General features: G+C 42.8%; 2 protein-coding genes across 4 annotated transcripts in view; both read right to left on the reverse strand.

The window, feature by feature from the left end:
- Nucleotides 1–10171, reverse strand: LOC308321802 (5-hydroxytryptamine receptor 3E-like; the record flags this gene model as incomplete). The annotated part of the gene is made up of 10 exons (XM_080772892.1): nucleotides 1–29; nucleotides 2794–3042; nucleotides 3221–3409; nucleotides 3781–3973; nucleotides 4608–4766; nucleotides 5270–5351; nucleotides 5712–5818; nucleotides 6880–7002; nucleotides 8988–9116; nucleotides 10121–10171. The coding sequence occupies 10 exons, from the start codon at nucleotides 10169–10171 to the stop codon at nucleotides 1–3; spliced, it is 1311 nt and encodes a 436-aa protein (XP_080629018.1).
- Nucleotides 9754–27852, reverse strand: part of pgm2l1 (phosphoglucomutase 2-like 1) — a 27126-nt gene continuing 9027 nt past the window's right edge. For all 3 annotated transcript variants that reach the window (XM_080773113.1, XM_080773112.1, XM_080773114.1), the window contains 13 exons: nucleotides 21519–21686; nucleotides 19779–19885; nucleotides 18212–18296; nucleotides 17474–17557; nucleotides 16981–17177; nucleotides 16325–16514; nucleotides 15740–15837; nucleotides 14796–14976; nucleotides 13826–13919; nucleotides 12857–12986; nucleotides 12061–12250; nucleotides 11165–11298; nucleotides 9754–10690 (listed from right to left, as the gene is read on the reverse strand). In XM_080773113.1, the coding sequence (XP_080629239.1) occupies nucleotides 10588–10690; nucleotides 11165–11298; nucleotides 12061–12250; nucleotides 12857–12986; nucleotides 13826–13919; nucleotides 14796–14976; nucleotides 15740–15837; nucleotides 16325–16514; nucleotides 16981–17177; nucleotides 17474–17557; nucleotides 18212–18296; nucleotides 19779–19885; nucleotides 21519–21686 (1761 nt within the window). In that variant the 3' untranslated portion in view covers nucleotides 9754–10587. The remainder of the gene's footprint in view (nucleotides 10691–11164; nucleotides 11299–12060; nucleotides 12251–12856; nucleotides 12987–13825; nucleotides 13920–14795; nucleotides 14977–15739; nucleotides 15838–16324; nucleotides 16515–16980; nucleotides 17178–17473; nucleotides 17558–18211; nucleotides 18297–19778; nucleotides 19886–21518; nucleotides 21687–27852) is intronic.

Below are 27852 nucleotides of genomic sequence, written 5' to 3' on the forward strand. Positions count from 1 at the left end.
TTACATCCTGTCCATGACCACGTACTGTCCTAGATAACACAACAGCACCACCAAGTGGAGCATTGGAGTAACAGCAGCCTTCATCCTCAAATCTCACTTGTATGGTTCAGCTTTATATAACTAAGCAGCAAGGTCATGAATATTTAATTGGTATCAAAGTTTGTGGGAACTACCTGTCAGTGGGGAGTGTTGGCTGGGAGGAGGAGTAGGCCCTATATGTCCTCTCTGGGGGGGGGGGGGGGCTACTACCTGTGAGTGGGGAGTGTTGGCTGATGAATGAATATCAACATCCTTGTGAAGTTCCAAAAACAGTCAGCGATGATTTTTGGTGGATTTTATTTCTCCAAAACTCCAGCTCCAGTGCAGATATTCACAATGGAAACATATCAAACTGTAAAAATAATACTGGCCAAAATACAAAACAAAGAACTCAAAAATACTTAACATAGGAAAAATAACCAAACTGCACTAGGCTATGCCCATGACATGGGCACTAGCAGCTCTCTCACTGGGCTGTCAGCATGATGCCTGCCCGAGCATAACTGACTAGCTCAGTAGCTCTGCCTGCAGTCTCCCATTTATAGGACCACCAACAGAGAAGCAATTAAATATACACAGCTTATCTACAAGCTCACAGATATCAGCTGAACCTGAATAAGTAACCCCATACCTAGATGTTCTATTTTAGATTAATCATCATATGGGGTTACATTCATTTCCCCAGATAATAGACATACTTTGATAATTGACATTGTAGAACACCCCTACTCCTCAACAGTACTTGGCACCTTCCCCCCCTTCTTAAACGGAATGGCTGAGCCCTGCTCTCAGTGCTCTGGTTCAGCAGCTCAGATTCGGATAGAAGAGTGCCAGCCCTGGAGAGGCCTTACAAACACTGAGGTTACAATAAACACACAGGTTAATAAACTGAATGTTTTCCCTGTGTGTATCATTTCATTTGTACATCCTGTAAATGCATACATCAACAGTATTGACATTATATGTACCTGTCTGCCCCACTACCCACAGTCTGTGTGGTGTGTGCGTGTGTGCAATGTCCTTAATCAGTGTGTGTGTGTGTATAGGGCACGGCTGCCCCGTGACAATCCTAATTTACTGGGGGGTCAAATTATGACAGGCAATTCCTACGACCCCCCAGTCAAAAAACACGTTGTTTGAAATAGACACTCATGCTTTTCAAGGTGTGATTTGGGGTCCTAAGGTAGAATACAAAATCAATATCAACATCTTAAAACCTGTAACCTGTCAGTGGGGAGTGTTGGCTGGGAGGAGGAGTAGGACTAAGGCCCTATAAGTACACAAAATGTGCACAGGCTGGGCAGCAACATATGTGGTAGTATTGCTTGAAATACAGTGAGACAACCGTGAAAGAAAAGTGGAGTTGAGTACCTTCATGTTTAGTCTGTAGTTTTCAAAAAGCTCAACAGTTAAGAATTAACCTGTGATGTCATGACATACTTTTAATTTGTGTTTTTTTCTATTCACTTGGTCATTAAGGTCCACAGAATGAGAGGTCTGCTCTTCCGGAAACATAGAGAAAAAAAAGTTATGGCCAAAAATGTTGGGTTTTTTGGGGGGGTTTCTAGTAGTGTATTTACGGAATTGGCAATCCGTGTTATTCCACCGTGTTTGGGTGAGATCGTGCTGGAGGAATCATATCTCACAGTTAGATTGCGAAGTTATATTTGTACCACGTATGTGCGTAAATCTCCAGATCCTGACTCGACTTTTCTCTCCATATAATAAAAAAATGATAGACACTTTACCATTGCTCTGGCGACTTGGCAAGTCCTGCACAGAAATTAATAGCATAGTCAGACCTATAGAAGTGTACAACCAGTTGTGAGCTTGTTAGAGTGGCTATATTTTTGAGCTGTATAATAAATGTCACATTATAATGTAGGCTAATACAAGTTCACGCGCGCACATTGTCAGCATGGCAGTGACATGCAGTCAATGGTGCGCCCTTAATTACCTAAACATGAGAGAGATGTGCCATATATGCACGCACGATGCGATTCCATTCACACACCTCTCTCTCTCTCTCTCTCTCTGCACCCTCTCTCGGTAAAGACAATAATCCGGAGAAATTACAAACTGGCTTCCTTTAAATACCAGAACACTTAATAACTCAAACATCTTAGCTGTGTTGCCCATGTGGAATCAGTCCCTCAATCAACTCAACTCAACTCAATTGTTGTCAAGGAATGTTTTATTGTTCACTTGTTGTCCGAGACCATACACAAAACCATGGTCCAACTCCTGCCATTAAGAAAATCTACTTGTTTGGGACTTTGTGTGTCCAATAGTGTGTTGTGTGTTAACCATCTACATTTACAGGGGTCTTCAAATTGGGGTCCGGGACCCCTAGGGGGTCCTCAGAGATACTGCAGGAGGGCCGCCTGTGTGATAGAAACTGTATTTGTTTTTTAAACCCTCATATCACAACTCTGGAGGAAACAGACAAAATCTCAAGCTCACAGCACGTCACAGACGTTGCAGATTCAAGGCTATTCTCTGCAAAGAGGTTTGGTGTAGAGGGAAATAAGAGCAGGCCAAGTACCAAACCAAAAGGTCAAATTTACAAAGCATTGTGGATTTAAGTCGGAAAATGTTTAGAAACCTTTTTCATCTCTCTCTCTCTCAGTAAGGAGTCTTTGGCCTGGAAAACGTTGAAGTCCCCTGGTCTACATTAATGGGGTCTTGTAACAAACAGTGGTTATCTACTGTTACTTATCTACATATCAGCTGCGCATGAGCTGGCCCAGATACCGATGATGGTGATGAAGCTGACTGATATGAAGATGATGTAGAAGATGAAGAACAGGCGGTCAATGACGAAACCCACCTGGAGCCACTCCTCAGAGGTCTGGTTCCCTGTTAGCTGCTGGTCCACCTGGAGGCGGATGTCCTGGAGGTCTTTACCCAGCCTCCCCAGCTCCTCCAGGGCCTTATCCTCTACCTCTGGCTCGCTCTCCCCTGGAGCTTTGTCCACTGCCACCAGAGGGCAGGCATTCACTTCTAGGAAACAGGTATGCACATGTCATGATGTATAAAATAGCTCAGCTGGGCATACAGGGTAAATAGACTACTGGCTTTGGGTGAACTGGGTGTATAAAAGCAGCAGTTCTGAACTGACTTCTGGTACCTGTGCACCTGTGCTCAGCTACTTCCCTGGGTAAATAAATTATTCCCATACCTGTGTTAGTTTTTTCTTTGGGCTTTTGAGGAAGGCCTACAAGAGGGCCCAGTATATGTAGGACCGACACCTGGACCCACTGGGGGACCGGAGAGAGGTGCCCACTGGAGTCACACAAGAGATTGGTGATGAGGATGGTCTCTAGTAGGCTGGCCACCATCAGAGCCAGGCAGAGACAGAAGAACACATCTGGGAAGAAAGAGAGAGATAAAAAGGAGAGCAGAAGGAGTGATGCACATTACTGCATCTGGAAGTCAACATGGTAGCACATTTGAAGGGTTATATTCCAAACAAAACAGAATGGCATTCCAGTTAAGGTGTACAGGCTAGCTACAAAGCCATGGTGCAGTATTAAACTACAAAAAAAAGAATATAAAAAAAAGGACGATATTGGGTTTAAAAGTGTTTCAACTGATATTTTGGCAAATATCATGAAGGCTAATTTGACTTTTGGGATACACACAAATAAGTCAGTGTCCAAAAATGCGTTTACTGCACGTTGGCTTTGTAGGGCAGTATAGTCCCCCAGCCTTTACAACTGGACAGCTTCTATTACTAACTTATGAGAGGTATGCTGCTTCCAGTGACGGGCAGCAGGTCATTCATCATGAGCAGGAAGACGGTGTAGCCCAGGATGAGGGTCATCTTGAAGGAAGGAGGAAGCAGGGAGCTGAAAAGGTCCACTGTGGTGAGGAAGCAGCTTGGAAGGATGAGGTTCACCACGTAGAGAGTAGCCCTGCGCCTCAGCCTGATCTACACAGGGGACAAGGATGAGGTTCACCTTACAGTCTATGGTTCACCACGTAGAGAGTAGCCCTGCGCCTCAGCCTGATCTACACAGGGGACAAGGATGAGGTTCACCTTACAGTCTATGGGTTCACCACGTAGAGAGTAGCCCTTGTTGTGTCATTCTTGCATTCAAGGCAGGCAGGGCAGGGCTTGGCATAATCTAGTTGCCATTAAATTATACACGTACAAGAACAAATCAAATGCAAGTTCACTGCATTTATTTTTTACTACAAATAATTTAAGAGATAAAGCGCTCGTGGAGCCTGCCCACCACAGTGGAGCTTGTGGGTTCGAATCCACCGTGTAGTGGTGCATCTCTAAGAAGTTGTAAGAACACAATTTATATTTTGTTGAGGGTGATATTTGTCACAGTCACTGCACTTATTCCTACAGGTTGGGACAGCACCTGTCAGCGGGGTGTGTTGAGTGTGGGGAGTAGGACGAGGGCTCCACATCCTCCCGGTGGGGGCTCCTCATTGGCAGGTGAGTCAATTGGATACAACAGCAGTGACAACACACAAATGTCTGTGCGGAGGAATTAATTGGCCTAACGACGAAAGAGCAGAGAAAAGGAAGAAAAAAGCAAAAATTAACGTACATGGAATGCAAGCTCTTCGATGCCTCCAATAGAATAAATCACTACATATTTAGTGTATGTGATGTCTATCAGCTCCCACTCTCCCATGGTTGTCATCACCTCCTTGGAATACTCCAGAATTTTGTTCAGTGATTTTCCAAGTTTCAATCTCACCTCATTCTCTGAGAGGAGAAGAGATCAGGCAAGGAAATAAGAAGAAAAAGGTAAGTTGTAACTTGTTCCTGTCGGGCAGAAACCTCCTATCTCCACATTTTAACATTGTTTTGCAAATGAACACCCTACTTAATCATGCTACAGCGTCACACAAAAGCATCAAACTAGCAGATCCACAAGCTTAAAAAAAGCATTTTGAGCTTGTAGATCTGCTACTTTTGATGATTTTAAATTTGAATCCTGAAAGGTTTCTGACACAACTGTATAATGTTTCCACCCAATATGTCCATTATTCATTATTATTAGTATTACAAATACATGTGAGAGAACAACCAAAAAAAAAATGTTTCTGAAACAAAAATAAATGTGACATCTGGGTGCTGAGGAGGAGCCCTTCTTGAGCAAAACGGTGCACCTCACCAAGGTAGGCCTACATGTAGGAATTGAAGGTGAGGGTGCACTTCTGGATGTCAAAGGGGAAGGTGTAGATTTCAAGGTTACAGGACTACCCTCATGGGCAGCGCCTCATTTATCCTGCCGTGATGATAGGCAGTCACGTACGGGACAGACGGGGTGTTGTTCTCCTCCATGCTGCAAGACAAGAACAAAGCAGAACAGCAGGTTCATCACTGGTGTAAAGAGACATATACAGCTTTAGAATTAAATGTGGTCATCATCAGAAGCTTTTACGATGTATCAGAACAACTCTACTTGTTAACTCATTGATGCCTGATGCCGAATCTGGGAACTCCTTCTAGGGCCTGACCTAAAGTTTCTGAAAACCTTCAAATTCGGATTAATTCTTTTTTTTTAAATAGTTATGTTGCTATATGTATAGCAATAGCTGATCAGAGAGTGCAGTGGCATCAGCGGTAGAACAACGTAGGTTGCACCAGGCGTCAATGAGATAATCGTGTAGAAAGTACATGTACGTTTTGTAACCAAACTCACAATTCGTTGATCACTACATCTGGTATCCAAAACTTGTTTCTGGGTAGAGAAATCCTGTCGGTGCCACACTGGACCGGGTCCCAGCTGAAGAACTCATTCCCCCAATACTAGAAGGACAAGCCAGTGTTATTGTGCAGTACACAAATCAGGCCTGCAGTAGGTTATATGGATGCTGTGTTGAACCATTAAGACCTGAGAGCGATTCTACCAATGTCTTTAACAGTATTCTGAAACACTTGTGTTGCTATGAGTGGTGATCAAACTTTTTCATGTTAAACAAATTAAACATCAGTGTATCACTTTAAGACTTTAAGACCTTTCCAGCCTGGAATACTGAATAATTAACAACACTTGAAATACTATATCCCCTTGTCTGGGTGTCTGGAGTGAACGGTCGGAACTCTGAAACCTTAGGAACGAGTGCCAACATTGGCACAGGGAAGTGTGATCACTGGCACATTGGCATAAGTGTGAGACATAGGTTTTCTGGTTTAAAATCAAATATTATTTAAAAAATGTAGTCAATTAAATTAAGTCCTCTCACATTTGTATCCAAATGACACCCTGCATATAATTCTACATTCATTCAAATGTGGGTTAGGGAGGGAGTCTGGGATATAGGTAGGGGGTCTCAAATAGAATACTAATTAAATAAAAAAGGTTGTTGTATTTATGAACAATCAAAATCAGTTGGAAATTATTTAATTTGATGTTGTGTTAAAGGGGGTGTCAGTGATTTCAGTCAAAAACCCTTAGGTTTCGTTTTTGCCTTGGGACACAAGCTTTCATCCAATCAGGATAGAGAACAAAAACGAAACCTAAGGTTTTTTGACCCCCAGGGGTTAACTGGGGACAGGGAGGAACTCCTTATATGGTCAGCACACTCTATAGTAGAGAGGATTATCACAACAAAACAAAAAAATAAGTGATATTTGAATTAAGTGAAATCACTGACTCTACCTTTAATGTTAATATGGCACACTAACCATCAAAAAAAGAAAAACATGCCACTTCAAGTTCACGTCAAAAAGGTTGCTGGCTTGTAATAAGTATGTTGTGTAGAACAGAATGTTCACTGATTCTACAAGGACATACCATACCAGTGATACCACTACAGAATGCTGTACAGGGTGAAGGACATATAGGTGGGTGTGGACATGTTCCTGACGGGTCGTATGGCGCTCAGGTTGAAGACTGGTCGCAGAGCCTCCAGGAGAGCAGGGGGATCCGGACGCGTACAGTTCAATACAGTGTTGGCATCGCATGGAACTGTGGGACGACGATTGTATACCTTGTTGTACAATGAAGGGTGAATATACAAGCTCACAGAATGGTGAATTGGGACACGTCTGAACATTGTGAATGTTAGAGCGGGGGTGGTGATTGGAGCAACATAACATTAAAAATGAAGCATAAATATTAAAAGACCATTCCTTACCTTTAATGACACCGACGGTAATGATGCACAAAATCACGAAGGACTGGACGAATGGCTGGAGCAGCTAAAATCGACATTAATAAGGTTAAATGACAACTTTAGTTTTTTTCAACCATGGTCCATATATGTTTTAGGTTGCTATTAGAGAAAGTAAAAGATGAGTGTTAACTTTTTTTTCATTTGCTGCTTTCTTTCGTTTTAGGGATTTTAGCTATTTTTGACAGGGGGGCAGGGGCATCCGAACATGGGGCTAAATATGTATATTTTTACAAAATATGGCGATTTCTTTATTATTATTTACTAGTCCTAATAGAGCACAAGAAATTACATTATTTAATTAAGCCTTACTGTGTGTTGTAGGCTCAATAGGTCAATCTTTTGTAGCCAGATGTAATTTCGTGGGGTCTAGTATACTATAGTTAGTAAATAATAAAAATCACACCCTTGTGAAGTGATGGGCGCTAATATATTAAAGTCTAACTCATGTTGATTAGGTGATGTAATGGTGATATAAAACTTAAATTCTCTTTATTGTTAATGGCATTTAATGTTTAGGTTAGGGACAAGATGACGTCAATTTTCCCTTCATTGTCAAAGGAGTTTTTAAAACAAACATTGAACTAAAAACAATATATATGTATAGGAGGTGCCCCTCAAAAAAGAAATCGCTATAAAAGTGTAAAAAAATACATAAAATACATATTTAGCTCCATGTTCAAATGCTCCCGCCCCCTGTTCAAAATAGCTAAAACGAAAGAAAGCAGCAAATGGAAAAAATAATAATACTCAACTTTCTCTTTCTCTAATAACAACCTAAAACATGAACCTTGGTTGAGAAAAACTAAAGTTGTCCTTTAAGTAATATAATTAACAGTAAAATATGACAGAAGTGTTGATCACAATCAGAGCTTAATCATTTTTTTGAGGGGCACTATCCCCTCCTATGTCCAGCTTTTAGTGTGTGTGCACAAACTGTCATACACAAACATTAAATTCCCATTCCAATGAATGGACAATTTTACACCATAGTGTAAACACTAATATTGCATAACATATAATAAGAGGCTTTCAACTCTCAACCGTCAGTAAGAAGTCAGCAATGATGATGTACGATGATAAGAGCACCCCTCACTTCACACTGGTGTGACTTTTGGCTTACAACTAGCTACACAAGTACAGTATGCACCATGAAAACATAATTTACCTTCAGTTTAGAATTCTCGTCAGCCATCAGTTTTCCAGTTTTTAACGGTCTCAGAGTGTAATGCTTTCTTCAGTTTCCAAATGGCTGGAGATCACAGATTAATGTATAACCAATGCAAAGGTATTGCTTGATTGATGTGTGCAGACTGCGGATGAAAATGACCTTCTATAGCCATGTTTACATGAGATAACTTTCAGCTGATTGAATTGTATGTACATGAATCCTGTCCAAATAAGTAAAAATAAACTTTCCCCAGAACATTACTGGGTCATAGTTTAACGATCCAATTTCATCATACGAATCAATTATTCAGAAAAAATGATTGCAGAATTGTACAATGTTTCTAAAACTATACAGAAGGATATAATCCAATACTTACAAACTCTTGCTAATCCCAAATTAACCTTGTGTTATCAGATTTAATCAAAATATGTAGTGGCACAGACAGCATAAGATAAGCCAAAGCATGACTTGGGTAAAACCTTCAGCAAATTAGGTGGTTTTTGACATGTCTGTATTTACCTGTACGTGTATGAACAGCAGTGTTCAGTTGTGGTGGATGGCTGTGGTCAGTCTGTGTGTACTCTGCACTCTGCAGCCAGGTGGTGGATGGCTGTGGTCAGTCTGTGTGTACTCTGCACTCTGCAGCCAGGTGGTGGATGGCTGTGGTCAGTCTGTGTCTACTCTGCACTCTGCAGCCAGGTGGTGGATCTCTGCAGCCAGGTGGTGGATGGCTGTGGTCAGTCTGTGTGTACTCTGCACTCTGCAGCCAGGTGGTGAGAACTATAACCACAGTGGAGTGTGACTCACACACACACCGGGGGGAATTCAACTCTTCATGAAATAGCAGAAGCTGCAGTGATGGAAGAAGTACTCAAATGTTTTACTTAAGTAAAAGTATCAAAATCCTATTGTAGGAATTGCCTGTTAGAAGTACAAGTTCGGTATTCAAAATGTACCCGAGTAAAAGTACAAAAGTTTTGCCATGAAAATGTACGGTACTTAAAGTATAAAATGTACCTTATGCAGAAGGTCCCGTTTCACACGTTTTAAAATGTTTACAAATCCTTTGAAAATAGCAGATCTACAAGCTCACAGCCGATCTCGTAGATGTTGCTGTTTCAAAAGTATACTGTAGGTCTGAAGTGAGTTTGTAGTAATAATCAAAAAACAGCACCCCCCCATTGGTAGTACTCTAAATCCTTGAAGTGGTTGCACCACTTAAAAATTAAAGATCACTATAGCGCCACCCAAAAAATTACTCCATGGTTAGGCTATTTCTGCGATTTAATGCTTAAAACGGCCCTATGAACGTCCCTATGAATAAATCAGTACACTAACAAGAAGGACCAAGTGGACTCTTAATAATAATAATAATAACAAAGACTCGCAAACAGAAGGACAGAACCAGAAGTGTTTATTCCCTCCTTAAGAAGACTTGACAGGAAGCAGAATGTCTACATTCAATATATACTGTAGTATTCTACTGTTTGTTATTTTCAACGACAATAACTAAGACAAACCGTGTTGTTCAGTGAAACATAATTCCACAGGTTCTGGTTTTGCTTCCATTCACAATGGTTCAAGTTTCAGATAAAAGGTTCTCAGAACCTAATTTGGTCTGTGCTCTGGGGGTATAGTACTAACCACTGAGTTCTGGGAACCCAGAACAGAACTTATACTTTCAACATTTGAAAATAGCAGATCTGCAAGTAGATCATCTATTTTCCCTTTCTTTTTTTATGAGCTTTCTTTTGTATGACATACCTCCCCCTTCAGCACTGGTTGTAGCCAAACAAACTCATTACAGAACGTCATTGGTTCTTGAAAGGTTCAGGTTCTAGGGTTAACCCTTCATAGTTGAAAAGGGCCATGTTATGTCAACTTTATCCTTTAACCCCTAACTGACAAACATTGACAACGTGAGACGCCATGTGGTCAATATAAATACATCTTGTGACTGATTTTGTTTTATACAATAATAACAATGCATTCATGTCACGTAATGTATACAGTAGTGGCAGTGAATCTGCAATGAACGTGGCAGCCACAGTGGGCACCCCTCACATCATACGAGTGTGATTTCTTTACACAATTTTTGGCTGTATAAGCTTAAAGCGAACATTGAGCATGTGAGCTAATGTTGTGAAGTGTTGTTCATTACGTCCACACAGCACAGCAGAGCAGGTATGATGGATAAATACCATAATTATTATAAAAGGTGAGCAGCAGCACTACATGGCACGGCGAATAAGGTTGTTTTTGTCAGGCTCCAGGAACTCCTCAACCAGAGTCTCCATTACTCGGACAAGTTCCTCCTGCAGGCTGGAGATGTCACTGTAACACACAAAACAACAGCAATATATAATACACAATAGAGCAACTCCGGTTTCTCGTAACGATTCCCTCTTATACGGTCCGATTCCTTAATGGTTCCCTTTAACAATTCCTATATATACCGAGCTCACTGGCAAGTGAGGTCCAGGGACCCTCTGGGTTACTTGAGGGGGTTCCAAATGGACTCTTACAGGTCTAACTCTGAGAGTGTACAACGGGAACCAAAAAGACCCCAATGTGTCCATTTGTACACTATCAGAGTTATGGTGATCCTTGAAATTAAAAAGTTTGAGAACCACTGGTATTGTAATTGTATAGCAGACGTGAAGTCTACATACCAGATCTGACAGTGTGATAAAACCCGCTTCTGGAAACGGTTTCAAATGTGACCGAACCGATTCCAGTTCGTCAATGTTGGATCCGGTTCCTCCGATTCCGAATCACAACCCTGGCAGTGTATAGACTAGACCCTACCTCTGTCCCGGTGCAGCGCAGTGTTCCGTGTAGAATTTGATCTTGGGTTCCGTGCCGCTCGTTCTCAGAGTGGCCACGATGCCGTTCTGCAGGGTGAAGGTGATCATCTGACTGTTCTTAATCACTGGAAGGACCTTGAGAAAACACAACAGCATCATGACTCACTGAAAGAACATTCTCAAACACACAGAAGAACCTTTTGAAACCACAACTTCAAGAAACATTGTGCCTGCTGCTACTTTTGTTTTTAACTGCATAAGATGCTGTTTCAAAATAACACGTACGCACCTACATACAATGATGCCAACATTCAAAATATCATGTAACCATCTGCTTTCTGTATAGCTGCATAATTTCTTTATTTGCTCTATTTAACCTGTTTTCTTTCCCTTTTGCTTTCACTCGACCCTCTTCTCATGGAATACGACAAAACAATGGAGTGCACAGAGAAAATAGATCACACCCGTGTGAAGTGAGGGGTGCTCTTGTCGTCATACATCATCTAATAAAAAATGAATATACTTCTTCATGAATTAATTTGTCAACTTATGTTATCTTTTAACCATGAAAAAACTCATCTTTTCACCATGATCATGTAAGATGACAACTGAATTTATGTGAGATATATATATTTGCTCGTCCACATGTGACGTAAAGTCTCCATTCATTGTCAATAGAATTTAATGTTTGTGTTGCCACAAAAGGCTGATTTGTTCAGACACACATTCTCCTTTCATTGTCAATGGCAAATGTGACGACACGAGTTAAGGACAAAAAGTTGTATATAGGAGGGGCTAGCGCACTTCAAAAAAAGGATTCCATCCACTGCTTTACACCTAAACCAAAACTGATCCTGATTGAAAGCGAGAGGCTTGGATGTTTTCACCATGGCTTACCGAACGCTGGTCTGGTTGGCTGCTGTCATATCCAGTGGTAACGTCTCGGACATGGCTGATGCTGTAGCCACCGCAGCTCTGGGGATACGAGCCCTGCTCATTGTAGTTACGGATGCGACTGAAGATGGCCTCCACTTTGGTAGGGTCATGGCATACCACGTATGACGTCCTGGAGATATGGTAACCATACCTGAAAACATGAAAACACACCAAGTGTTAAACTTTATTAAAGTGTATTTCCAGTAACGTCTTCATTTCAAAAATAGTCTTATCTGTCCAGCCATGACAAAGTATAAATACAAAGTATTTCTGTTTTTGTCATGACGTGGCTATTGTGTACATACAGTATGTTGCCACAGTTTTGTTAGTTTTGCTGAATGTCAGTAAATAAAGCCACCTACATCATTGACAGCATTGAATACACATACAACTGTATTATGTTCAAGAAACAATTGCTCTGCCAGAATATGTTTGCCAAGGGACCTAGAGGCTCTTTAATATTGTCTCAGCAAACTGACAGTCAAAGACCATGTACAGTAGTATCACTGAACGAAGCATTTCAGAGAAAATAGGCTACTTAGTTTACTGCAATGTTTGTCAATTGTTATACCTACTTGCACTCAGATAGTTGTTACATTATATTTAAATAAAACAAAGAAGAAATCAACCTGCTTTACTGCAGGTTGGTAGGGATGCCAGTAGAATACAGTATGATGATGTTTTTATGTTGGTAGATGATGTAGGGTTCATTACTTATTTTATAGATTCGTTTTTCTTTTGACTTATCCATGCTTACGTTTGGTAGATGTTGTGGAGCTGTTGAGACAGACTGAGGTTGTTCTTGTGGAGGTAGGCCGACATCTCAGCCACGACCACAGCTGCACTGACACCATCTTTATCAGGAACTATATCACCACACAGAAAACCTGCACACAAACATGCAAAATATATTTGTGATTGTTGACATGAAAGGTCAAACCCTAGTCATGACCTTCAACACAAACATTAAACCGTGTTTTAAATGAAAGTACTAATCACAGAAAAACAAAATAAGCATCTAAAAGCGCAGCTAGCATCCACTAAAAGGTCTGTGCTTTCTTAAAGCCGATGCTTGCAGAAAATAGGTGATCTGCAAGCTTAACAACTTAAGTGTTGTGAGCTTGTAGATCTGTTATTTTTGGCAGAGTATGGTTATTTACTCATAGATGATTTGCTCACATTGCATCACGTTACAGCTAGTCTCTCGAGACAGACAGATTTCCAAATGTTTCCGTTATATTCCAGTCTGAAGGACAGACGCTCTGAAAATGATCAAGTGATAAAGCGGATGTGACGCCTCCTCCCCACTTCCGTAGTTCCATTTCATCTTTACAGTAGCGCAAATTTATCCGAAAAGTCATTTAAGCATACCTTGCTACTAATGGAAGTTAGAAAATGCAATGTAAAGATATTTCAAGATATATTTTAGTGAACATAAATGACGAATAGATGACGGCTTGACGGATTTCAGATGTAGTCCCAGACTCGATATAGCATTCGGGGATTGTGGAATAGTCGTCTGGCTACAGGAGACTACACCGAAACGTTTGCTTTTTAATTGCACTTTGAGCACAGAGCACTTTATGAGCATGATAAAATAAAAGGAAGGAAATGTTTTCTTAAGTCTCGGTCTAAGGAGTTTTCCTTCTTTTTTATACGGTGAGTGAGTCTTTTTCTGTCAAAGTTCACTTCAGTACTTTATAATCTCCAATATTGCGTCACTGACCAATGGACTCCTCGAAGGCGAAGATGGTGTGTTTCCCGGTCTTGGCCAGCTCATGCATTCTCTTTCCAATCCATTTGAACCCGGGCAGAGTTTCCTGTCCACAGACAACATGGTTGACACACTTCATCACATTCAGTGACTTTGTTCAACACTACAGTGGTAGAAAAAGTATTCAAATTTTGTTTTTTTTAAGTAAACAAAATTGTAGCAAAAAATGTAGCAACATAATTATTATTTTTGAAGGTTTTCAGAAGGCGTTTAAAAAATTGGCCTCAGGTAATGGGCTAATTTCCTATAATCAGCAGAAGTGAGAGTATTCCTTGTGGCATGTGTGTTTATAGTGTATATACTGTATATTAATAAAATAAAACATGCTGAAGAGAAGGCAGTGCAAAAATAAATAATAGCCTGCTGCAAATAGTTGCCTGGTTCTATTAAACGCCCAGGGTACAAATCAATTTTGCGTATTAAACATGCAAACGTTCCCAGCCAGGTGCGCTAACATTCTTTAGACATGTATTTTAGTCTGTCAATGCATTGTTATTTTGGAGTTTACAATGTGTGTGAACACAGCAAACATGTATTCCTCTGTGTTCACATATAGGCTACAGTGATACAGAATTATACTAAAAAAAAATGACAAAATTAATAATAATACTTTTGTTTCCTTGATGTGTTTTCATAACATAAGAACAATAAAGTGTGTTTCATTGTTTTATAGTGTTATTTACACACTTTAAAAAAATATATTTATTATCTAAAGGTTTGACCAATGCTGGTGTCAAAGTGTACCCAGGCGTGTACATGATGATGCTCAGTAGTCGAAACATTAGAATGTCTCTGGCACCTGAATTTCCCACACAGGATCAATAAATGTATCTTATCAGTCGGGCACTAGAAACAACTACTCTACATTGTTCTGTGCCAACTTTACTCTGTTGTACACCATCCCATCCAAGGTAGTAGGTACCTCAAAGTGGAAGCCCTCTATGCGAGCGAAGGCCTGTAGTATTTTGGAGGAGACCGTCGTCGCCATCATGTAGACGTCCTGCAAGTCGCTGGGGTCAGGGTGTCTCTCTTTCCAGTTAAACAGCATCCACCAGCCCAGTAGAGCCGCTAACTCGTTACCGGTAAACACCTTCCAACCACACCTAAAAAGAAACATGCCGCTTTCATTTGGAGAGCGTTCAGAAATACTCCCCAGGTGCTCTCTAGTCCTTGTGGAGCACTCCCCAGGTGCTCTCTAGTCCTTGTGGAGCGCTCCCCAGGTGCTCTCTAGTCCTTGTGGAGCGCTCCCCAGGTGCTCTCTAGTCCTTGTGGAGCGCTCCCCAGGTGCTCTCTAGTCCTTGTGGAGCGCTCCCCAGGTGCTCTCTAGTCCTTGTGGTGTTTTAAGCATTATGTTATGCTTTAGCTATTGAAAAATAGCTAAAGCACTCTCTGAAATTGAATTCTCAGAGCAATTTCAGATCGTATTTTCTTCATGTATCAATAAAATCAATTATATTCTAACTGTTACATCTGAACATGATTATTTTAAGTGAAACTCATTGTACAGTATATGGATTCTTGTGATTATTTTTGGGCATTATGAATAATATTTTACTATATCATCCAGCCATTTCCCAATACAGTGCCAAATGCTAGCTAGACCCTAAAATACATTGTAAACACATTCAACCTAGCATCCCTATTTTGTGGATGCCATTATAGCCATGAATGCCCATCTGTGTGCCTTGGGTACAAAATGATTGCAAAACACTGCTGTATAAAACAATTTGTGAGGCTAACCCTGGTGCATTTAGTGCCTTTCACTAGACACTGAGGTAGACAGGGCAGGGAATGGAACACATAACCCCAGGGAGTGTTACTGAGCTACAGAGGACCGGTGTGCCTTTGAGCAATGACAGCCGTTACCCGTTAGATTGTTCCGCGACAGCCAGGCGGTCTGCATCGGGATCCGTTGCCAAGACTACCCTGGCGTTCTCTCTCTCTGCCAGCCGAAGAGAGAGTTCCTGAAATATACAACACAATGTCAGAACGTAACCACCTGCCTGGCAATACATTCAGAGAAACTGATCTAGAATCAGCAGTATGTCTGTCACACCCATTTTCATAATATAAACACCTACCTGTCCTAATTTATATATAGAGAGCAGATGATCCCGGCCCCAACTACCGGTATTCATTTCAAAGAAACCCAGAAGTACGTCTACTCTACTACACACTATCGTTTCGCGCAGTAGCATCCCAAATGCGGAAGTCCTGCAAAACCAGATTTGGCTACCAGGCTTCTTCTTTCTGGTGCACACAGAGGAGTTTACTAATCTTAAGCAATACTGAAGGTTAGAGGAGCGAGGTTTTAGTGTGTGTGTGTGTGTGTGTGTGTGTGTGTGTGTGTGTGTCTGTCTGTCTGTCTGAATGTGAAGCAGGGCGTTCTTAGAAAAAAAAACCTGGGTAGATAAAGTAAAGAGGAAAAGAAGTAGCAGTAGTAGTAATTACCAGAACAGACTCTCCTTCCTCTGGGTTGGGACAGCTGACAGAAGAGAAGTGGGGGTCTGGGTCTCTCTGTTCAGGCACAGCGATGGGAGGAGGAAATCCAAACGCACGGAACGCCTGCTGAACGTACGGGTGACCAACACCATGGAAAGACGAATGGACAAATCTCAGAGGAGATTTGCTGTTCAGGTCGCTGTATGACACAAAGGAGACAAACGGACTGACTGACTCCAACTCGGGACTCCTGAATCGCTGCCCCTCTAGCCTCTACACCCTCCTATCTAGCACAATGGTCTTAACCCATTTGACCTGAGATCAGATTCTAAAAATGTCTTCTACATCCTGACAGTTTTCTGAAAAAGCTATGTTTCTATGTCAGTCGTTCTTCTATTTTTCAAAAATAGCAGACCTACAAGCTCGTATGAGCTTGTAGATCTGCTATTTTTCAATAGCTAAAGCATAACATAATGCTAACACCAAAAGGGGTCCCGCCCAAACTGGGTTAAGCTCTGCAGTGTTGTTGGCAACAGAAAGTCCACACTCTCAAATTGCATCGATTGATGGACTGAATAATTAATGAGCATGCTGCTGCATCTTAGTAAAATCACTGATGGAGTAAAGTTTGATAGAGAAATCAATGACGTGCTGGTGTTCACCACCTGTGAAAGCAGAGCGTCTTGAGGTCCTCCATGTAGGAGCTGGTGACCTCCTCCAGGGGGTCTGTGCACAGAGAGGAGGTATCAGCCAGCTCCTCCGTCCAGCAGGAGTCGCTCCACGGCTCCAGGCTCTCGTCAATGCACCTGAGGATCTCCTTGTCGTGAGGGCTGGAGATCTGAGCACCGTTACACCAGTACACCTGCACGGGGAACCAAGACATTATGGGTCATTTAATTCAACTAGTTCACGACCCTCCCAAAGTAATCATATTTGAACTGGGGAACCCCCACCCTGACAAGCGCTTGGAATTTTAGGCATTACATTAAATTTGACTTTGTTCGACAGATAAATATTGTGATCTACAAGCTCACAACGCCTCACACTGTGAGGCATTGTAAGCATTGTAAAGTGTATTTTAATGCCAACATATCCATGTGAACCAGTAACCTAAAAAGTTATGGACTGCAACTTTAAACAGTGTTGTCTGTAGTGCACCTTGTATCCGTTGTCCTCTTTGCGGTTGTGTGATGCCGTCACCATGACCCCTGCAGCTGCACCAAACTTCTTAACGGCGTACGGCTAGAAAACACAAATACACTTTGTAATGATGTTCTGCACACAAGTTCAGTGACCTTGTGGTTAGAGTGTCCGCCCTGAGACTGGGAGGTCGGGGTTCGATCCCCGGCCGGGTCATACCAAAGACTCTAAATAATGGGACCCAGTGCCTCCCTGCTTGACACTCAGCATCAAGGGTTGTAAAGCGCTTTGAGCACTTGGAAAAGCGCTATAAAAATGCAATTCATTACAAGCACAGGCAGGCAGGTAGTGCACTGGATCAGCTCGTAATTCGAGGTAATATGAGGTTTGAGGTGAGGTCAGATGTAGAGTTGCTGGCCAATATTGATGACATCAGGGATCTCCATATAATGGGCTTAATATGATGACATCAGGGATGTCACGTGATGTCACATGCTCCATCCCTGATGATGTCACGTGATGTCACGTCACATGCTCCATCCTTGACGATGTCACGTGATGTCACATGCTCTCTCACCTGGGGTTTGACCAACACACAGGAAATGCGCGATTCCATAGTTAACTGCGAGGTATACACTGCGTACTGAGTGCTATGTTACAGGTTTAGCCTATGCATAGTTGCATACGCCTGTAAGGCCTGTAAGGCTAGACACAAGCACACATGAGCAGATATACTTTTGATCGGTTCTTACTCACCACAAATGGCGTGGGGACGTATTTGGAGAACAGGTAGACAGGAATGTCTTTACTGAGCATCACGGCAGCAGTCAGTCGGGCCAGTCTGAACAAGAAACACAACTGCACCGTTAGCTGACCGCACTGGTTTCCATGTACATGCAGAATTCTAATAACGCTAACATTTACAAACAAACCATTCATCCCCAATGTACTCATTGCTTGTGGAATTAACCATGTCATTCATTCAAAATGCATGGATTAAAGCAAAATAAAATCGCACGACTGAAAATGTCTGTATCGCCAGGTGTGAAAGGAGTGACTGAAATCAGTCGTGGCGAATGAGAACTATAATCCAAAAAAACAATTCATCCCCAATTAATCCTTTCAGTCATTCGAAATGCCATTGGCTACGTTTAGGGGTGTCACAACAATTGATTGAAATCGGGAAAGAAATCAAGTCATTAAATCAAATTAAATCCATAACCTCAACAATCAAATGTCAAGAGAGAGTGAACGGCACCTGTTTGATGTGAATAGTGCAGTTACGCAATAGAAGAGCGACTACATGGCAGAAGGTACTTGAGGTTCCTAACCTGCAAAAGCCACATTAATTAGAACTGTCAATGTTTTCTTTTTAAAGTGTGATTGATCTACATAGATTCTTATCGAACATCAAATAAATTAAATCGCAGATTTGGAGCATCGTGATACTGGTAATTAGTGATTACAGATACAGCTGTATTTTATTAATGTATTGGTTCATGTAAACAATGTTTTATAAACATCATATTAATTGTCGTTATGTGTATTATCACTGATGTTGCATCCTACTGACTTGACTACCAGTCAGGAGCCCACATCGGGGGGGCCTTGGTACCTCCGTCCTACTGACTCGCCTACCAGTCAGGAGCCCACATCGGGGGGTCTTGGTACCTCCGTCCTACTCCTCTGGCCCAAAACTCCCTGCTGACAAGTGCCGCCCCAGCCCATAGGAGTATGTGTAGTGACAAATATCCCCCGAACATTCGTTCATATAGACGCTCAACAACCTTACCTTTCAAATATGCTTCCTACACATTTCAAAGGTATATTTTAAGACAAACTCTCATGTTCATGATTATAATAAAAGACATAGCCAGTTCTCCATTAAAGACAGAGGTTCTTTACTCTGGAATACACACACACTTATTGCCAACTCATCTTCATTCAGTAACTTAGTAACAGTAACATAGATTGAGGGCCAGCATGATGAATCTAGCCTCTCCACTTGCTTCTACCATATAATGAAGCCTTACTTCTGCATACACACATGTGCAGACACACACTCACACACACACATGCACCCACACATTCTATTACTATGTTTAACTTACAAACTTGTATAAGTCCTACATGGGTTTCCTTTCAACTGTGCTTATTTCTGTCTTTTGTCTTTTACCTTTTGTTTTTATTGTGCGAATAAAAAAATAAAAACTAAGCCGGATGCACCGTGGTGGATTCAAACCCCTAGACTCTGCAGTAGACACCATTGAATGTTTAATTAACTGTTATACTAAATGATTATTATTATTTGTACTGTAGGTACCTGAGGCTGGTGCAGCCACTCTGCTCCTGTGCTCTGGTGTCGTATCCCACAACCACTCCTCTGCTGGACAAGTCTGGGAAGTACTTGGACAGGTATCTGTACATCCCCTGAACACACAGACAGACATAGCTGACGGATAAGATCTGACTGACAAAAGCCATTTCATTTCATTGGTTCTCCTGCACGTTCAATCAGTGAGAGTAGTCACTTTGTGCCTTTCTGCCAATCGTTTTTAGTAGCCGCTCCCCAGGCAAACGGCACATGCCCCGGAGGGAAAAAAGTGTGAATTATAGTGTCGAAGGCCCAGGAGGTCTGGGGACCGCTCCCCTCTCCCCGGAATTGAGGGTGGGAATGGTGCCATCCGGCATTCAGGAAGGGAGGCCCTCTGGGCTGTCACAATGCTGTGAAATTATGCCTAAACCTAACCGTAACCTCACATAAACTATGGCTAATGTGTTGAGAGTGGTATCCGATACTGATCCTGGCACGCCACCGAGCCAGTTGGCAGAATTGGGTTTCGGTAGTTATTTGAATGTCACCCCACAGCCTGGTCTACTCCGCTTGCTTGAACCCACCTCACTCTCATTGATTGGACGGGCAGGAGACCTCAGAAGATAAGTCACATCTACCGACAAAACTAGACCATAAGATCAGACAGACACAACTAGACGATAAGATCTGACAGACAACTAGACGATAAGATCTGACAGACACAACTAGAGAGACAGACATTGAGTAATGTTATAGTGACTTTTTAAAACCGTCCAGCGATTGGTTCCTTGAATCTAAGGTGCACATACAGTATATGTTCCTTATTTGTATTTCCATGTTAGATAATTGTTTGTTTAGGACATCAGGTGCTACGACGGTGACAGTCTTTGTATAGATTAGGAAAGAGTGGGGTAGTAAATAGGATATTAGGTTTTTTGTTTATGGTTTTCTGGTTAGTATCAACAATCAAGAAGGGTTTATTTGACACTTACTCATACAGGTACAAGCAGCGACATGTTGGAGGCACATGTTCCACAGAGACTGTACTAACACAACAATACAAGATAATAATAATAATAATAATAATAATAATAATAATAATAATAATCCTAGATAAAGTGCCCCTCTGGAGACAGGTCTCCACCAGGGCAGGTCAGGTTGTGGCCTCCTGGTGGCGTTATAATAGGCCAATGTGAAAAGGGTGCCATTTCTTCTTACGCCTTGGATGGCAATTGGATGATTTGAGGCATTTTGTTCCAAAAATGTGTTTAGCAAAAATCCACCTGTTGGTGGCGCTATAACAGGCCAAAGTGAAAAGGGTGGGATATATTCCTCAGCCTAGTAGGAAAGTCTGTGAAACATTTCACGTAAATTGCACACACAGACGGAGTGAAAAACATACTCTCTCCCTATGCCTTCGGCTTGGTGGAGACAATATAATAATAACAATAATAATACAATATTTGTAATGTAGTAAAAGATTGGTTTACGTGTGTGTGTGTGTGTGTGTGTGTGTGTGTGTGTGTGTGTGTGTGTTGTGTGTGTACGTGCAGTGCAGTCAGTTTTGTGACTGCAGTGCAGTCCAAAAACATGTCTGTGACATTGGACCACAATATAATTTGACATTTCTCGGCTTGACCCGGGTTAAGCCCTGATAGTTGGGGCTCTAGTGCATCGTACTGACCTGTGTGGACTGTATGATAGTGAGGTCGTTGGTGCGGGAGAAGCCAGCTCCCATAGCGTACTGACCTGTGTGGACTGTATGATAGTGAGGTCGTTGATGCGGGAGAAGCCAGCTCCCATGGCAGCACGCAGTCCTGCCGTACCGAAACCCAGCCTAGACCCCAGCCTCTTCTTTAGTTCCTCCCACCTGCCCTGCTCCACCAGAACCTCCACCTGGCCTCGGGTCAGCAGGTTCTGAGGACGACGGACAGACAGAGAGAACATTTAATGAAAACATTAGAGCCTGACCGATGCCAGAACTTTGAGTCCGATGCTGATCTCGATGTCGATTATCGGACAATATTATTGACCAATATTCTGTCAAAAAGTGCAACATTGTCTAATCAATTATGGGGGGAAAAAACTTGAGTAAAGCTTATTTTTGAGAACATCTAACGTGTAAACACATGTAAACACGTAAGCCCCATTATAAAATAGTCAGAAATAGCTGCATTGAGAGCTTGAAGATCTGCTTGAAGATCTTTGACTCTTTACTGGGGCCAGTTTCGAATTGCAGCCACTTGTAAATGCTCTTTGAGAGCGGTGAATCAGCCATTTACAGTGCACACCACGTTGGATGAGTGTCTATATAAAAATACAAATACACAAAAATGCTGTAAGCTTATTCAATTTACAATGTAGGCACTTAGCAGACGCTCCTAATCCAGAGTGATTTACAGTAAGCAAGAACACCACATGGTAATTACATAAAATACACAGAAATAGACAATCAAGGATCATAAGCAAGCAAGCCAAGAACCGAACATCCTACAATAAATGCGGCACGTCTCTGCAACCATTTGCCCCACCGACGTCACATTCGACACACGCGTTCCACACCCCCACAGGGAGTGCAGTGCCAGGTATCGAGTCGATCGGGGCCGAATTGATTGCCAAGTAAACTTTTCAGTTTGCAGTCTTCACACACAGGCACATAGACTCCATGTGGGACACCGTCTGACAGTTAAAACGGGTGCTATGACAACGTATATCATTAGGTTCCCAAGTTGGCCGGTGGCCACGACGGGCACGTACAGGTCTAGTCTGTCCAACAGTAGAATATCTGTACAATGAAACTATGAGTATAGTAGTATACACTATAGAGTGCTATATTTTAAGGGTAAAGAGTATTCTTTTGCGGGCGGCTGGCTGTGTGATTTTTATTTTAAATATATATATTCTATTTCATATTTTCTTTTAACCGACAGCAGCTCCTTACAGACAGTCCTTGTCATACATGTCAGTCTATCAGTCCATCCTGGCTGGTACACACATCACTGGCCACTTTGGCACCCAAACGCTATTAATTAAAAAGTATAGTAGGCTCTCTCATGCCCCGTCTATGTCTCTCGTTGACTGTTCCTCTCCACTCCCTCGAGTTGGTGCGGCCATCTATCTATCTGTCAGTGGGTGGGCTATCAAATTAATGTGATGTAAGGTGCTCGTAATTTCTCAACAGTGCGCCAGTGAGAAGGCACCCAGCAGGAACAGTGCCTATGATAGCACTAGTGTGTGTGTGTGTGTGTGTGTGGGGGTGGGGGGGGCTCCTTTCACACTGTTTTTGAGTGGTGCAACCACTCCAAGGAACAGCAATGTCTGTGTTCACCCACCTATGTGTTGGTTCACCTACAGTATGTGTCCGTGTGACGTTAATGAGCACCAGTATATGACTATGAGTACCAGTAGGGGCGCTGTTGTGCCAAAAACAGAGAGAGAGAGAGAGAGAGAGAGAGACAGTGCTACACTGTTGCCTGCTAATGAGAGAGAGAGAGAGAGAGAGAGAGAGAGAGAGAGAGGAGGGGGGGGGGGGAGAGAGGGGGGGGGGGAGTTGCACCACTCGGTTCACACGGCTGTGATTTTTTTGCCTGCATCTGGCATTTGGGCATTGCTGTGTGTCTGGACTCTGGATGCCAATGACCATCTGACGTTATGCACTGGTCCAGACCAGTCTCCTCCAGTAGCAGCCTGCTGGGACACTGATCCAGCTGTTGGCCAGGCCTTTATTTAGAGGTCTGGCACTGTATCATTCCTTCCACAGTGCATTGGTCTAAAATAAATAATTTATCATAAATATATTTATGGACTTGAATCCTGTAGCAGTAAGTAAATAAAATAAGATGCTCCATTTATGCCTACCACTGTATTATTGTTTTTTTTAGCTCAACAGACTAAATATAATTGCACAGCACCAACTATGTTATACATATGAAAAGTTATATAAATAAAGTTTCTTACGAATATTATTGTACAAGATGGTATAGTGTGCGTTAAAGGAGAGGGTGACATTTAGAGTGGAGGTCAGAAAGACATGACATTTAAGCGACCTGCTAAGTAAGTTGCTGCCATCAGACGGCATGTCAGATACACAGTGTCTTCCTAAATAGACCACTCTCTTCAATATAATAAGTAGATAGCCCTGGGGAAAAATGGTTCCCAAACTATGTGGCCTATAGCCTATGGGCCATAGGTATATCCATAGCCTACATTATCTCCTGTTTCCAACTTTCCAACATTCCAAGATGTCTCCAGCTGTGAGACATCTTGATGTAGTACACCCTGGTAGACATGACACTAGTATGTCACAAACATGATGTCCAAGACAAGTACACCCCCTGGACGTGACACAAGTACAGTATGTCACAGTGACTTACCCCAATGGCAACCATGTACAGTATGGGTACCATTTTTATAGTCTTTGGTATGACTCGGCTGGGGATTATTATTAAACGCAGACCTCCCATTCTTAGGGTGGACACCTCTAACCATAATATATTCTAAGTTTATTTAAATGGATAGATGTTGGTGCTCATATATATTCTACTGTCTGAATGGATGTTGTGTCTAATGCATAGCCTATTGTCTGAAAGAATGTCATGTTGTCTTAACTTGTCTAAAATGTAAAGCCTCGGTGCCTTACTCAAGGGAACTAGGGTAGATCATGGAGATAGTTGCCTGCTCTGTCATCACTAACTCACGATGACCAAAGGTGCTTGGCTAGTTTGAACTCTTTGACTTGCATCATTATTTATATCATGTTTAAGGGGCACCTTGTAGCTTAATGTATAAAGAGGCCATCTGGTAGTCAGAAGGTCACATACTCCAATCTTAGTACCGTAATCCACCCACCCATGGATTACTACTAATTATACAAACAGCCTTCTAGCCGTGGTTCAAACGAGCACCACTCCACACCTAATCAAAACAAAGAATTCAGCTGCTCTGTTCTCCCAGAGCGCAGCAAACTCTGTGGCTAGGCTAGCAAATTTCTGTGGTCGTAGTGACTACATCTGTCATTTAAAAAAATGTTTATTCAGCGATTTTCTTAGTTTTAAGGGTAACTGTTGTATAATTGCAATATTGCTTAATGATGGCTGGCTAAAATTGGAGCATGCAGGTGCCTTTAAGCCTTATAACCTTAAGACCTGAGAGCGATTCTTCTACACGTGCCTTCTAAATCAGTAGTTCTCAAACTTTTGTTTCATGGATTCCCAAAAATAATTTGTATTTGGCCATGGACCCCCATCTGAAAATGGTTTGTGCCAGGGGCACAAACACTTTTAAGATTAAAAAATCACACCTGTGTGAACTGAGTGTTGCAACTCCCCTCTCTTATTTAGCTGGGATGGGAAATTTATAATTAGACTCAACAAACATTAAAAGTCCATAGACTTGGCTGGCCTATGACGTAATTTCAGAAAGCCATGCATGCCTATGCCTATGCATGCCCCCTCAAAAACGTTTTCTATATCTATACATACATATATATATATATATATATATATATATATATATATATATATATAGCTAAAATCTAATATTACACAGACTTTACTGGTTTTAATGGGTTGTCTCCAACCGAAAATAGCAGATTTACAAGTTCACAACATGTCACAGGCTCACAGCCCAACACGCTGTGAGCTGGTTGATCTGCCATTTCCTGTGCGGTAGACACCAGTGTGCAGCCAGCTCAAAGAGTTATAAAGGATAGAGGGCGGACTGCTCCACCCCGTTATTCATTTCCATGGAAGTTGCTCAGTGGCGATTTGAAGCACCCGGAAGAACGGTCTACTACAAAATTTGGTGTCCAAAATGCGGAAAGTCTCAATGTTAAACCCCAGCTGCACAGGGTTTCCTCATGCTACTGTAAGTCCACGGGCTGCACTCCCAGCTCTGACCAGTAGGGCAGAGTGCTTCAACGTTGGCCAGCCCTTCTGAGGGCTTGAGCTAGCTATGTATTAAATCAGGTGTAATCTCTATGCAGACAGCCAACAAGTGTGGATTTAATTACACAGAAAGCCTGCCATTATAGGTCAGCGGGGCCAGACAGGAGAACCAGCTCACTGGGGAACAGCCTGGGAGGGAGACACCCAACCTACAGCAGCAGTTCTCAACGTGACGCCTGCGGACCACCAGGGGTCCTCGAGTGGTGCCAGGGGGTCCCCAGCTAAATGAGTGATGGTTAATCTACACCGTTACTTAAGTAAAAACAAAACTAGAGAAGTAATGAATTAATTGAAATGTATTGAAAATGTCTGGCACAGGATTAGCCTGATAAACCATCCCGGTCGCGTGAATTCATGTTTCTTCTGCAGACAGGTCTGGAGCGCTGGGTGGGCGTTTTGCAGAAACCAAAAAGTGAAAGTGCCAATCAGCATCTGCACTCAGGGCCCTGTGATTGACAGACGCTGATTGGCTCAGTTTTTGTTCCTGCAAAACGCCCACCTATAGCACTTGGGGCACAGATTGGTCTGCAGAAGACACATGATAATGTGAATTCGATCAGGGTGGTTTATCAGACTATAAACACGATAATATTTTTTTATTACTTAGAACGCATCTAATCTGTTCTTCACGACTTCAAGCTCCCAAACTTAGTAAACTGGACCAGAGTTCGCTCTGTACTTGAGTTGAGACTGCATTTTTTCTATCTACACCTGACCAAGTTGACAACACGTTGTTAGATCTGCTATTTTTGTTTATTACACGGCTTGGTTGAATGTTTGATTCCGATTGGTCAATCACTGAACTCAGACTGTGTTATTTCTTGATAACAGGCCGCTCCGCTCTATAACGGACCGCTGTCTATTGTCTAATCAAATGCTAAAAGCAACTGCTGCGCTGCTTGGATTTTATACTGTACCCAACATGACAGCCATGTAAACAAACACACAATGTCATTTAACTAAACATTGCTTTCAAGAATGTTTTTGAAAACATTTGAAGCGAGAAATAGACGATACAGTACCCAAAAATGTATTCCATTTGATCAACACTCACTTCCTTGTTTCCCGAGGCGGATCGTTGCGCTCTGCGAGGCCAACTTGGAATACTTTCATTACCGTAATCAAGGAAATACTTTTGGGTCAATTTGGCCTTTGGGCGCACGCCGTCATTTTTGATTAATTAATGAATTAATTAGATTAATAAATTAAGATTAATTTGTATTATTGCTCTTGTATTGCTATTGGAGACACTGGGGAGCCACTGGGGGACACTGGGCAGGCACTGGGAGGACACTGGGAAGACACTGGGGAGGCACTGGGGAGGCACACTGGGGAGACACCGGGGAGGCACCGGGGAGACACTGGGAAGGCACTGGGGAGGCACTGGGGGGACACTGGGGAGGCACTGGAGAGGCACTGGGGGGACACTGGGGAGGCACTGGAGAGGCACTGGGGGGACACTGGGGAGGCACTCAGGGGGACACTGGGGAGGCACTGGGGAGACACTCAGGGGAACACTGGGGAGGCACTCGGGGGACACTGGGGAGACACTGGGAAGGCACTGGGAAGACACTGGGGAGGCACTGGGGAGACACTGGGGAGGCACTCAGGGGAACACTGGGGAGGCACTGGGGGGACACTGGGGAGACACTGGGGAGGCACTGGGGATGCACTCAGGGGGACACTGGGGGGGCACTGGGGAGTCACTGGGGAGACACTGGGGAGGCACTGGGGAGGCACTAGGGAGACACTGGGGAGGCACTGGGGAGAAACTGCAGCCACTGGGGAAGCACTGGGGAGACATTGGGGAGGCTGAGGCAATCAGGGGGACACTGGGGAGACACTCAGGGGGACACTGGGGAGACACTCAGGGGGACACTGGGGACACACTGGGGAGGCACTGGGCAGACACTCAGGGGGACACTGGGGAGGCACGCAGGGGGACACTGGGGAGGTACTGGGGAGCCACTGGGCGGACACTGGGGAGGCACTTGGCGGACACTGGGGAGGCACTGGGCAGACACTGGGGTGGCACTGGGGGAGGCACTGGGGAGGTACTGAACATGTCATATCACACACACCATGATTCACTAGCCCTTCAAAAAGTTTGTGCTTGAAATGTACTGTAATTCTGCAAA

This window comes from Protomyctophum bolini (genome assembly GCF_963924005.1).
Source record: "Protomyctophum bolini genome assembly, chromosome: 9".
NCBI lineage: Eukaryota > Metazoa > Chordata > Actinopteri > Myctophiformes > Myctophidae > Protomyctophum > Protomyctophum bolini.